A 12,630-nucleotide genomic window follows, 5' to 3' on the forward strand; every position below is an offset into this window, starting at 1 on the left:
AGGGTCACGAATTGAGGTGTATGGTGTAATAGGTACTGAAGTGCACTCGGGTATGTTCAACCAATAACATTTATTAAACTTGATAACAATGAATAACAATTAACAGTTAACAACAGTTGATACTTAACGACGATCAACAACAGCGACGATTGATCGATAGCTGACTCGTTTTCTTTCACCCTTCGCGCTTCGCGTCTCGCGGTAAAATGTCCGTTTTTTTCTCAGATCGAAATGATTCTTCCCTTCGTTGCCCATTCACATCCCCACTAGCGTGTATTCATTAGATGTGTCGCCGCGGCTGGCACGAGTATGCTCCTCGGAGAAATTCGGCGGAAGGAGCGCGAAGATGTCGATGACGGATTGGGCACGTCGTGTTGCGCTTTAACTGCGTAGCGCTTTGTTTCACGAAGCCGCATTTAGCACTTACGAATAAAAATATAGCGGAGCTATATAAGCGCTTTAATGGTATTAACGAAGTCTATCCTACGGGTATGGTGCAAATATACGAATTTGGTGAAGGCGTCGACCAACACAGTGACATATTCCTTCGAGTCGCTTTTACCGCGTAGTATGCCCGTTATATCCATATAAACCCTGTGACAAGGTATGCTGGTATTGGGCATGGGATGTATTTCGGCTTGTGTCTTGCCTGAGCTAGCCTTTGAAACTCGACAAGCATGACAGTTCTCAACGAATTTGCGAAAGTATTTCGCCATTCCTTCTAAAAAGTAATACTAGTACAGTTTCTCGAGCGTTTTATCCCATCCTAAGTGCATAATCGACTGGTGTACATAGTTGATCACTTACCACCTAAAACCTCTTGGGCAATGGGCAAGCAGAGAGTTCTGCCTTTTCGTTGTAGTTTACGGTAAAGGGTACCGGATCGCAGTTCACACGTATTCGCGATATCATCTGCAAGCTCATCGTTCCGCAACTTATCGACGATTTCCGTAATTTGGGGATCGCGACGTTGCTCCGCCAAGAGCCAATCTTCGGAGATTTCGGCCAGATTGATTTCTTTTTCGGCAATTTTGTGGATCGTACGGTGATCCGAGTCAACGGGGTTCCGCGAAAAGGAACCGACGTGAGCCATTCGCTTGCCTTCCCGATACATAATGTCAAAGGTAAAAGTTTGTAGGTAAGCCCACCACCTGTAAACCCTGTCATTTAAATGCATCTTATTACTGGATGCCCTCAAGGAATTGCAGTTGATTTCGTCGACATTGACGAAAACTAATCGTTATTTCCTTCCCGTTTGAGATATTTCTACGTTCTAGCGCCGTTTTCACTTTATTTCACGCGCGGAATGTAATGCACGCTCGTTTCACCGTCGACACAAGCCCAACAGCTCGCAAGTATCGATGATTTCGTCGATTTTGCAGAAAACTATGAGTCATTTCCTTCCCGCTTGAAATATTTCGGCGTTTAGGCGATCTTTTCACTCCGTTTTACGCGCGTAATGTAATGCATGCAGGTTTCACCGTCGACACAAGCTCAACAGCTCGCAAATCACGATGAATTCGTCGATTTTGAAGAAAACTGCCCGTCATTTCCTACATGTTTGAGATACTTCAACGTTTATGCTCCCTTTTCACTCCATTTAACGCACGAAATGTAATGCCCGCCCGTTTCAGCGTCGAAACAAGCCCAACAGCTCGCAAATGGAGCTGGATTTCGTCGATTTTGACGTAAATTAAGCGTTACTTTCTTCCCGTTTCAGATATTTCGACATTTAAGCGCTCCTTTCCCTCCATTTTACGCGCCGAATGTAATACCCGACCGTTTCTGCGTCGAAACAAGCCCAACAGCCCGGAAATCGCGATTACTTCGTCTATTCCCACGAAAGCTAATCGTTGTTTCCTTTCCGTTTGAGATATTTCGACGTTTAAGCGATCTTCTCACTCCGTTTTACGCGCCGAATTCAAGGCATGCATGTTTCACCGTCGGCACAAGCTCAACAGCTGGCAAATAGCGATGATTTAGTCTATTCCGACGACAACTAAGCGTTTGTTTCCTTCCCGGTTGAGATATTTCGACGTTTAAGCAATCGTTTCGCTCCATATTACGCACCGAATGTAGTGCAGGCAGGTTTCACAGTCGACACGAGCTCAACAGCTCGCAAACCGCGATGATTTCGTCGATTTTGCAGAAAACTAGGAGTCATTTCCTACCCGCTTGAGATATTTCGACGTTTAAGCGTCCTTATCACTCCATTTTAAGTGCAGAGTTTAATGTACGCCCGTTTCATCTTCGGAACGAGCCCAAAAGCTTGCAAATAGAGCCGGACATCGTCGATTGTATCGAAAATTGACCGTCATTTCCTTCGAGTTTGAGAAATTTCAAAGTTTATGCGCTCTTTTCACTACATTGTACGCGCTGAATTTAATGCACGCCCGTTTCACCGTCGACACAATCCTAACATCTCGCAAATAGCGATGATTTCGTCGATTTTGACGAAAACTATGCGTCATTTCCATCCCGTTAAAGATATTACAAGGTTTAAGCGCTCTTTTCACTACATTGTACGCGCTGAATTTAATGCACGCCCGTTTCACCGTCAACACAATCCTAACATCTCGCAAACAGCGATGATTTCGTCTATTTTGAAGAAAACTGAGCGTTGTTTGCATCCCGTTATAGATTTTTCAACGTTTAAGCGCTCTTTTGACTCTATTTACGCGCTAAATGTAATGCACTCCAGCTTCACCGTTGAAACCAGCCCAAGAGCTCGCAAATCGGAATGATTTCGTCGAAATTGTCGAAAATTAACGGTGATTTCCTTCCCGTTTCAGATATTTCGACGTTTATGAGCTCCTTTAACTCCATTTTACGCGACGAATGTAATGCACGCCTGTTTCACCGTCCAAGCAGGCTCAACATGTCGCTAATCTCGATGATTTCCTCGATTTTGACGAAAACTTTGAGTCATTTCCTCCCCGTTTGATATATTTCGACGTTTAAGCGCTCTTTTCACACTATTTACGCGCGAAATGTAATGCTATTCCATTTTGCACGCCGAATGCTGTACACTCCTTTTTGAAATTCGGAACAAGCCCGTTACAACGTAAAATGCTATTGTCACGCCCCGCGCTCCGCACGTACGGTAACGAAAAACAGAAAGTCACAATATACAAACAACGCGAGTGACAATTCGAACACCCGAAACAAACGCACGGTACAACGAAAATGGAAATACTTTAATAAAAGATTAATTAAACGTAATTATATATATAGAATTAGCATATGAGGGTAAATAACAAATAATAAAATAGAAATAGATATTCTAACGAAGTAGTAAATATAAAGAGTATAGCATAACCTATACCAACTAACAATCAACCTGGAACCAGAACAATTATATCCGACGACAGGAAAATATACTACAATTAATTAGCGAACATGGGATATGCAAATGCAAAACAAATTATTAAATAAAACCAACTAGTAAATCGAATAAGCAGGTAACATCCAGAAATTAAAATAATTATGTACCACATAATAGTAAAAGAGAATAAATGGAACAATAGGAAGATATATTTTAATCAACCAACAAGAAAAAGGAGAAATTTATAAAATAATTGAATAAAACTAATTAATAAACTGAATTAATTGCGAAATCATCTGATGGATCCAAAATAAAAATAACAACACACGACATCATGGCGAAGAGGAAATAATTGGGAGAAAAGGGCAAGAATACATGTTATATTTTATTAACAAATACAAGAAATAAATGGATAAATAAAATAACTAAATAAACCTGTTAACAAACCAGGTGACTAGGAATGGTTAACATTTTAATTAAAAAATTATACATTACAAGTTATATATGTATGACATTGACTAGTGCAAATACGATAATTATAGAATTGGACAAGTAACCGTGGTAATTAGGTACTCGAGAAACTAATGACAATGATCCTATGTTCAATAACGAATCCGCGGTCAACGGGATGATTGATGAATATGCTCGCAAAATCTAAGTCGGACTCTTTGTTGAAACGTAGAATATCCACCGAGCGTACAGACACTAAGTTATTCGCTTATACTGCCTCACGAGAGAATGACTTTCCGTCGCGATGATGCTGCAGAGGAAAACTATGATGGGGTGTGTCTAAGAGATCCTTGGATTCGTCGAGGATAGCCTTCGTTTAGTAGGTGAGGGAAATTGGCGTTGCTGCTAATTGGTCAATCTCCATATCGGTGGTTAGTAAAAGATGCTAGCCGCCCTCGAGGGAAAGTTGCTAGTGGGAGACGCCGTTCGTTGAAAAATAGGTCTCTCCTAACTTCCCGTAGCTGGAACAAAGACTGTTTGTCCGTCTGAACGACTTTAGCCAACTAAATCTTAAGATTTATATCAGGCCCTCAGGCTAGCCTAACATGTACTGCGAAGACGCATCGACATCTGGCAATCATCTTACTCGAAGAATAGGGTCTGCGTGTGGCGAGCCACGGGACAGAAACCGTTGGAATGTTTACTGTCGCGTGCCGTCACAAATATTTCTTTTAAGGACAGCTATAGAATTATGCAATACCTTTGTTATACAAACCCGTGACCGCGGTTACGTTCGGCGACTGGTTGTCGATTTTCTTGCTCCAGAGCAGCTAAAATAGTAATCAGTGTATTTAAATGTAATATATAATGGAATTTATTATATGTATACGGATTTCATACAAATTAACGAATATGTGTTTTCATTTTTATCACTTACCAATTTTCCCAACGAGAGTCATTTCATTAGTATCATTTTCACTAGTGGATCTCTCAGGATTCCCATTTGCAATTTGTATTGCTGCCTGAAATAAATATACTGTACATAAGTATGTATTGCAATTATTCATTATACACAATGTTATATATATTGTTCAGGGTATAAGTTTTTATACTTGCACCTTCAGCAGTTTCATATAACTCCTGGCCTGTTACTTTATTAACATATTCCCAGCCTCGTACTGTTAATAAATAACAACAGCTGGGAGACGAAATTGCGTGCTGTTCCCATGGATCATCTTCTGCTCTCCAACTTCCTATACCAATTCCACAATGGTAACATGTAGTGCAATCATTTATTCCGGTCTAGTAGAAGCCTGCATGGGCTAATTCTTCAATTGTCTGTGTCATATATGTAGGCCATGTTGTGAACGAATTTAATCTGGATTCGTAGCTTCTTAACTCTTTTTAGTCCCAAACGGCTAAGTTCATATGCCGTCGGGTTTCTTGAATATCTTAAAAATCGATGGTCATTAAAATCAAATGCCTTCTGATATTGTAAACCATAAGGACAAGATATATTTCTATTTTTTCGTTTTGTCCGTCGAACTTTAGCAGGATCTGCTCCGATTGGTACATTATTACAATGTTCATTGCGGATAAATCTGCACTCTGGAGAACGCATCTCATGAATTTGCATGGGAATATCAACCACTGACCACTGACTTGCCACCAATTGACATTCAAAGCATCTAACGACATCAAAGTTTCTAGTATAATAGAATTCTGCAGCTGCAAGACTGACAGGGTCAATGAAAGACACAGGCCAATTTCGAAAACTTGAACGCCTTGCTGCTTCAAAACGAAAATCATCATAATATTCTTGAACGTCACGCGATGTGGATGGAACCGGCGGCATTTCTATCGAGAATATCGGTGGCATTGTCGACATCGACGGTATCGGTGATGTTAAATCAATCACCCTTGCTGAAGGTACAGGGGATGGTATATCAACCATAATTTCAGGAAGTACCATGGATGTTGAAGGTACGGCTAACTCAACCGCCGATATTGAATGAACCGACGGATTTGAATCATCTGACAATGTTGAAGGAACAGGCAGTAATTCTTCATCTTCTGTAGATTCTGCATCATGTTCCATGAAATATCGGAAGTTGATTGTAGGAATCATTGTATCCATTTTAATTGTAATTTATTGCGCCTTTAAACCTATTTAAAAGAAAAAGACATTGAAATTGAATCTACTAATTGTAGATGACTTAAGAAATATTATACGTGTACAATCGATCAAACAAAAACGTATTAGAGACAAAATTACGAATATCAGGTGTTCACGAGGTCGCCTAAGGCTTTGAAAATGGCTCTCTGGAAAACGGCTGGTGCATTAATTAATTAAATTAATTAATTCGGCTATTCTCTCACGTACTATTCTTCGCTCTTCCTCGCTAAGCCTGTAAGGGCTTCTTTGCGCGACGACGTTGGGATCAATCAGCCGTATTTCTAACTGGCCCCTACTTACGCGATTACGCGGGAAACCCGTAAAGAATGATTCTTTAAATTTTTCGAGAACAGAGATTAATCGATCTTTATTGTTACCAACTACATCAGTGTTGATCTCGTTAATGTTGACCGCATCTTCCGCAACTTTACCACAGGTGTTAATTATCTTTGTTTTACAAATAACGAGGTTATTCTGCGTGATATTTACGTCGAATCGTTGGCTTAAATTCTCGCGACCAATCATGATATCGTATTTTAAGTAATCATCAGCAAGGACATGAAAAATTATCTCCAATGTGAGACCATTAATGCAGACAGTGGACAAAAGACAGTGGAGTGAAGACGATTACCAAAAGCCGCCGTGGTTTCGCCCTTCAGTGGTGGTTCATTGAACATCCTCATTAGCGCTGAGGTTGCCGTCTCCGTGCCACCATAACGCGCAAGAAAATGTCCCGTAAATTTTATCCAAGTAAAACCACTGACCGGAACATGGATAAGCCACTGTGCTGCTGTACCCTCTAGAGCACGACTTATAGTGAGATATATCTCGTCGTCTTGTAGAGGTCTTTTTTCCATAATTACACTAACAGTCGCGCACCACGCAGCTGGGTCGGCACCCGCGATTTCGGGGTTAAAACGCGGTAGCGAAAATTTTTCGGGTTTTACACTCGGTTCCTGCTCCCTCGGTTTTAGCGCTATCGTCTAAATTAACTCGTGCATAAGGGCCATCTGCTCTTGTATCACTATAAGCGGTTCTGATCCCACTTCTGATGTCGGGTTAGGGTTAGAATTTTTGGCGCGTAACAACTCTTCGCGTGAATTAGCCATTGTTTTACACAGCCGAGATGATATTTACTCTCGCTCCATTTTACGCTCCGAATGAAATGCAAGACACTTTTACCGTCAAAACAAGCCTAACTGTTCGCAAATCGCGATTATTTCATCGATTATGACGGAAACTCACCGTCATTTCTTTTCCGTTTGAGATATTTCGACGTTTAAGAACTCTTTTCACTCCACTTCACGCGCCGAATTTAATGCATGCAGGTTTCACCGTCGACACAAGTCCAACAGCTAGCAAATCACGATGAATTCGTCGATTTTGAAGAAAACTACCCGTCATTTTCTTCGCGATTGAGATATTTCAACGTTTATGCGCTCTTTTCACTCCATTTAACGCACCAAATGTAAAGCCCGCCCGTTTCACCATCGACACAAGCCCAACAGCTCGCAAATCGCGTTATTTCGTTTATTCCGACGAAAATTAAGCATTGTTTCCTTGCCGTTTGAGACATTTCGATGTTTCAGCGCTCTTTTCATTCCATTTTACGCGCCGAATGCAATGCACTCCAGTGTCACCGTTATAACAAGCCCAACAGCTCGCAAGTAGCAATGATTTCGTCGATTTTGAAGAAATCGAAGCGTTATTTCTTCCCCGTTTGTGATATTTCGACGTTTATCCGCCCACTACGCTCCATATCACGCGCCGATGAAATGCACGACACTTTCACCGTCGAAACAAGCCCAACAGTTCGCAAATCGCGATGATTTCGTCGATTTTGACGAAAACTAAGTGTCATTTCCATCGCGTTTGTCATATTTCGACGTTTAGGAGCTCAATTCATTCCACTAACGCGCGGAATGCAATGCACCCCAGTTTCACTGTCGACACAAGCCCAACAGCTCGCAAATCGCAATGATCTCGTTGATATTGTCGAAAATTAACCATCATTTCCCTCCCGTTTGAGATTTTTCAACGAATGAGCAGTCCTCTCACTCCATTTTACGCTGCTAATGAAATGCCCGACCGTTTCAGCGTAGAAAGAAGCCCAACAGCTAGCAAATCTCGATGATTTCGTCGATTTTGATGAAAATTAAGTGTCATTTCCTTCGCGTTTGTCATATTCTGCGTTTAAGAGCTCAATTCATTCCACTAACGCGCGGAATGCAATGCACCCCAGTTTCACTGTCGACACAAGCCCAACAGCTCGCAAATCGCAATGATCTCGTTGATATTGTCGAAAATTAACCGTCATTTCCCTCCCGTTTGAGATTTTTCAACGAATGAGCAGTCCTCTCACTCCATTTTACGCTGCTAATGAAATGCCCGACCGTTTCAGCGTAGAAAGAAGCCCAACAGCTAGCAAATCTCGATGACTTCGTCGATTTTGACGAAAACTAAGTGTCATTTCCTTCGCGTTTGTCATATTTCGACGTTTAAGAGCTCTTTTCACTACATTGTGAGGGCTGAATTTAATGCACTCTCGTTTCACTTTCGTCACAAGCCCAACAGCTCGCAAGTAGAGATGATTTCGTCTATTTTGAAGAGAACTATGCGTTGTTTCCATCCCGTTTGAGATATTTCGACTTTTATGAGCGCATTTTCTTCCATTTTACGCGCCGAATGTAATGCACTCTCGCTTCTCCTTCGACACCATCCCAACAGCTCGCAAATCGCAATGATTTCGTCGATATTGTCGAAAATTAACCGTCATTTCCCTCCCGTTTGAGATATTTCAACGAATAAGCTCTCCTCTCACTCCATTTTAGTTTCCGAATGAAATGCACGCCCGTTTCATCTTCGAAACCAGCCCAAGAGTCGATATTGTCGAAAACTAACCGTTATTTCCTTCCCGTTTGAGCAAATTCTATGTTTATGCGCTCTATTCGCTCCACTTACGCGCGGTATGCAATGCACTCCAGTTTCACCGTTGTAACAAGACCAACAGCTCGCAAACAGAGCTGGATTTCGTCGATTTTGTCGAAAATTAACCGTCATTTCCTTCGCGTTTGAGATATTTCAACTTTTAAGCGCTCTTTTCAGTCCGTTTTACACGCCGAATGTAATGCACGCACGTTTCACTGTCGACACAAGCACAACAGCTGGTATCGCGATGATTTCGTCGATTTTGACGAAAATTAAGCGTTACATCCTTACGATTTCACATCTTTCGACGCTTAAGCACTCCATTCACTTCATTTTACGCGACGAATGTAATGCACGCCCGTTTCACCTACGAAACCAGACAAAGAGCTCGCAAATCGCGATGATAACGTCGATATTGTCGAATACTAACAGTTATTTCCTTCCTGTTTGAGATATTTCTACGTTTAAGCGATCTCTTCATTCTATTTTTCGCGCCGAATGTAATGCACGCCTCTTTCACCGTCGAAACAAGTTCAACAGCTCGAAACTAGCGATGATTTCGTCGATTTTGCCGAAAATTAACCGTAATTTCTTTCCCGTTTGAGATATTTCGACGCTCAAGCGCTCTCTTGACTCCATTTTACTCGCCAAATGTAATGCGCGCACGATTCACCGTAGACACAAGCCCAAAAGCTCGCAAATCGCGATGATTTCGTCGATTTTGAAGTGTTATTTCCTTCCCGTTTGGTATATTTCGACGTTTAAGTGCACGTTTCACTCCATTATACGTGCAGAATGTAATGCACGCACGTTTCACCGTCGGAACAAGCCTAAGAGCTCGCAAATCGCGGTGATTTCGTCAATTTTGAAGAAAACTAACCGTCATTTCCTTGTATGTAATATAAAAAATGTAATATAAAAAATTATATATTACAAGTTATATATGTATGTCGGGTTTACATTAGAATTAGGGTTAGGGGCATGACATTGACTAGTGCAAATACGATAATTATAGAATTGGACAAGTAACCGTGGTAATTAGGTACTCGAGAAACTAATGACAATGATCCTAGGTTCAATAACGAATCCGCGGTCAACGGGATGATAGATGAATATGCTCGCAAAATCTAAGTCGGACTCTTTGTTGAAACGTAGAATATCCACCGAGCGTACAGACACTAAGTTATTCGCTAATACTGCCTCACGAGAGAATGACTTTCCGTCGCGATGATGCTGCAGAGGAAAACTATGATGGGGTGTGTCTAAGAGATCCTTGGATTCGTCGAGGATAGCCTTCGTTTAGTAGGTGAGGGAAATTGGCGTTGCTGCTAATTGGTCAATCTCCATATCGGTGGTTAGAAAACGATGCTAGCCGCCCTCGAGGGAAAGTTGCTAGTGGGAGACGCCGTTCGTTGAAAAATAGTTCTCTCCTATCTTCCCGTAGCTGGGACAAAGATTGTTTGTCTGTCTGAAGGACTTTAGCCAACTAAATCTTAAGATTTGTATCAGGCCCTCAGGCTAGCCTAACATGTACTGCGAAGACGCATCGACATCTGGCAATCATCTTACTCGAAGAATAGGGTCTGCGTGTGACGAGCCACGGGACACAAACCGTTGGAATGTTTACTGTCGCGTGCCGTCACTAATATTTCTTTTAAGGAGAGCTATAGAATTATTCCGTACCTTTGTTAGTCAAACCCGTGACCGCGGTTACGTTCGGCGACTGGTTGTCGCCTCGATCCCAAGCTCATTATCACAAATCTCGAACAAATACAACCGGATTGATTGACGGCAATTGTTTAATTACGCCTATAATAAAATCTAGATTACGGTGTTAAGGGATTTTCCCGAAGTTCCAAAGGGAAACCTCCGATGTCCTTTCATCAACGACATATATATTATTTTGATTAGGAAAATTATATCTCGATAAATTATATTAGATTTTGAGGAAATCAATTTTAATAAATAGTAATAGGAGTCAACCGACCATAGTTAAATGCTAAGATCAAGTGATTGGAATTTTGTACTTTGTGCCATCTTTTGACATACACAATAACTGCGTAGTTTAGTAAAGAAAGTAAAGGGTGTATTGAGACAAAATTTCATAACTTTTTGTTGAAGTGGTCACCACTTATAAGAAAACTCTACATCTGGTCTTTTTAGTTTCTCAAGCACTGAAGCCATCGACAGCGCGTAGACAAAAGACTGCGACGAAGTCAGACCATAAACAGTAGACAGGCGACGTTGGCTTCGGGGTTTTCAGTTATTGGGTAACACAGCTAGCGTGCGGATCTGGACCAGCTCAAATTGTATTCTTATTTATAATTACACTTTTATTTAAATATATTTTCTGCCTTACAATTTATCCACTAGTTTTCTCTGATTACAAACCGAATAACCTCAACAGGTTATGGGCCCAGAGCTGTAACTTGCAAGGCAGCAACGTAAAGTGAATAAATTGTTAAAGTGTTGTGCTTAGTAAAGTAAGGGATAGTGCTAAAATGGAATCAGCAAGTGCGAAGATCGAGATGTTACGCGGCGAAGAAAACTGGCTCCAGTGGCGTTTTGTTATGCGTACACTTTTGGAGGAAGATGACGACCTGATCAACGTGTGTGAAGGGAATCTGTGTCATCCAGGTAACAGCGCGGAGAAAGAAATCGCTCGTGAAAGATTTTTGAAAGCAGATCGGTTAGCGAGAAAATTAATCGTGACTTCAGTAGGAAAGAAACCGTTGGATCTTCCTTTATGTTGCACAACAGCACATGAAATGTGGAAAAAGTTGAATACAGTATATGACATGAAGTCAGATGAGAATCTAAATATGGTCCAGAAGCAGTTCTTCGATTTTAAATGGGAAGAATCTGAAAATGTCGCCTACAACCTGTCAAAGTTGGAAGTGATAGCGGCGAAGATGAAAGCCCTTGGGAGTGAAATTGGCGAGAAAATGCTGATAACACGCATTTTATCGGTGTTACCAAACAAATTTGACCATTTTCACAGTGCGTGGGATTCGGTGGAAGAAGGAAAGAATACCCTAGACAGGCTTAGTACCAGGCTGATAACAGAAGAAACCAGATGGAAGAAAGACGACCAGGAAACATCGGTGGCGCTGGTAACAAAGAGTAACAATTATAAAAGGGAACAGCAGAAACAGTCAAGCAAATGTGAATACGAGAAACAAGGACCAAGCTGCTTCAATTGTGGAAAAGTTGGCCATCTAAAGAAGGATTGCTTTAGATTTTTTATATGCAAAAGGAAAGGCCACACCAGTAAAAATTGTTTTAAAAATAATAAAAGAAGCAACAGTAGAAACAACCAGGAACCTAGAAATCAAAATCATACAAGCGGCAAACCCTGATGTTTGGATAATCGACTCAGGAGCTACGGATCACATGACAGGACGACGGGAATGGTTCAACGTCTTCGAAGAATTCGATAACACGGTGAAGATAGAGATCGGCTTACGTTCATGAATGCGTGCGGCAAAGGAACAATCAAAGTAGAGACTTTTGTGGACGGCAAATGGGTAACATGTACAATGAACGATGTTCTGTACGTACCAGGTATGAAAAGAAACCTATTTTCCATTAGATCTGTTGCGAGAAGGGGCATAGATTTCTGTGTTTTAAAGGAAGGGACCAATTGTATGTTTTTACAAAACCAGAAAATAATAGCAAAAGGTTCTGTTATCGGAAATTTGTATAAAATAGTTATGCGAGTTATCATACCGTCAGTTTGTAATTTTAGCAA

General features: G+C 41.2%; 1 protein-coding gene across 1 annotated transcript; it reads right to left on the reverse strand.

Moving 5' to 3' along the window:
- Positions 1–4,704: 4,704 nt before the first annotated feature.
- LOC138189369 (baculoviral IAP repeat-containing protein 3-like) lies at positions 4,705–5,912 on the reverse strand. Its single transcript, XM_069131432.1, has 4 exons — positions 5,770–5,912; positions 5,192–5,694; positions 4,888–5,028; positions 4,705–4,811 (listed from the first exon to the last, which is right to left on the reverse strand). The coding sequence occupies exons 1-4, from the start codon at positions 5,910–5,912 to the stop codon at positions 4,705–4,707; spliced, it is 894 nt and encodes a 297-aa protein (XP_068987533.1).
- Between the last annotated feature and the right edge of the window lie 6,718 nt (positions 5,913–12,630).

Source organism: Bombus flavifrons, unplaced genomic scaffold (genome assembly GCF_040668555.2).
Source record: "Bombus flavifrons isolate JBK064 unplaced genomic scaffold, iyBomFlav1_principal scaffold0027, whole genome shotgun sequence".
Taxonomy (NCBI): domain Eukaryota; kingdom Metazoa; phylum Arthropoda; class Insecta; order Hymenoptera; family Apidae; genus Bombus; species Bombus flavifrons.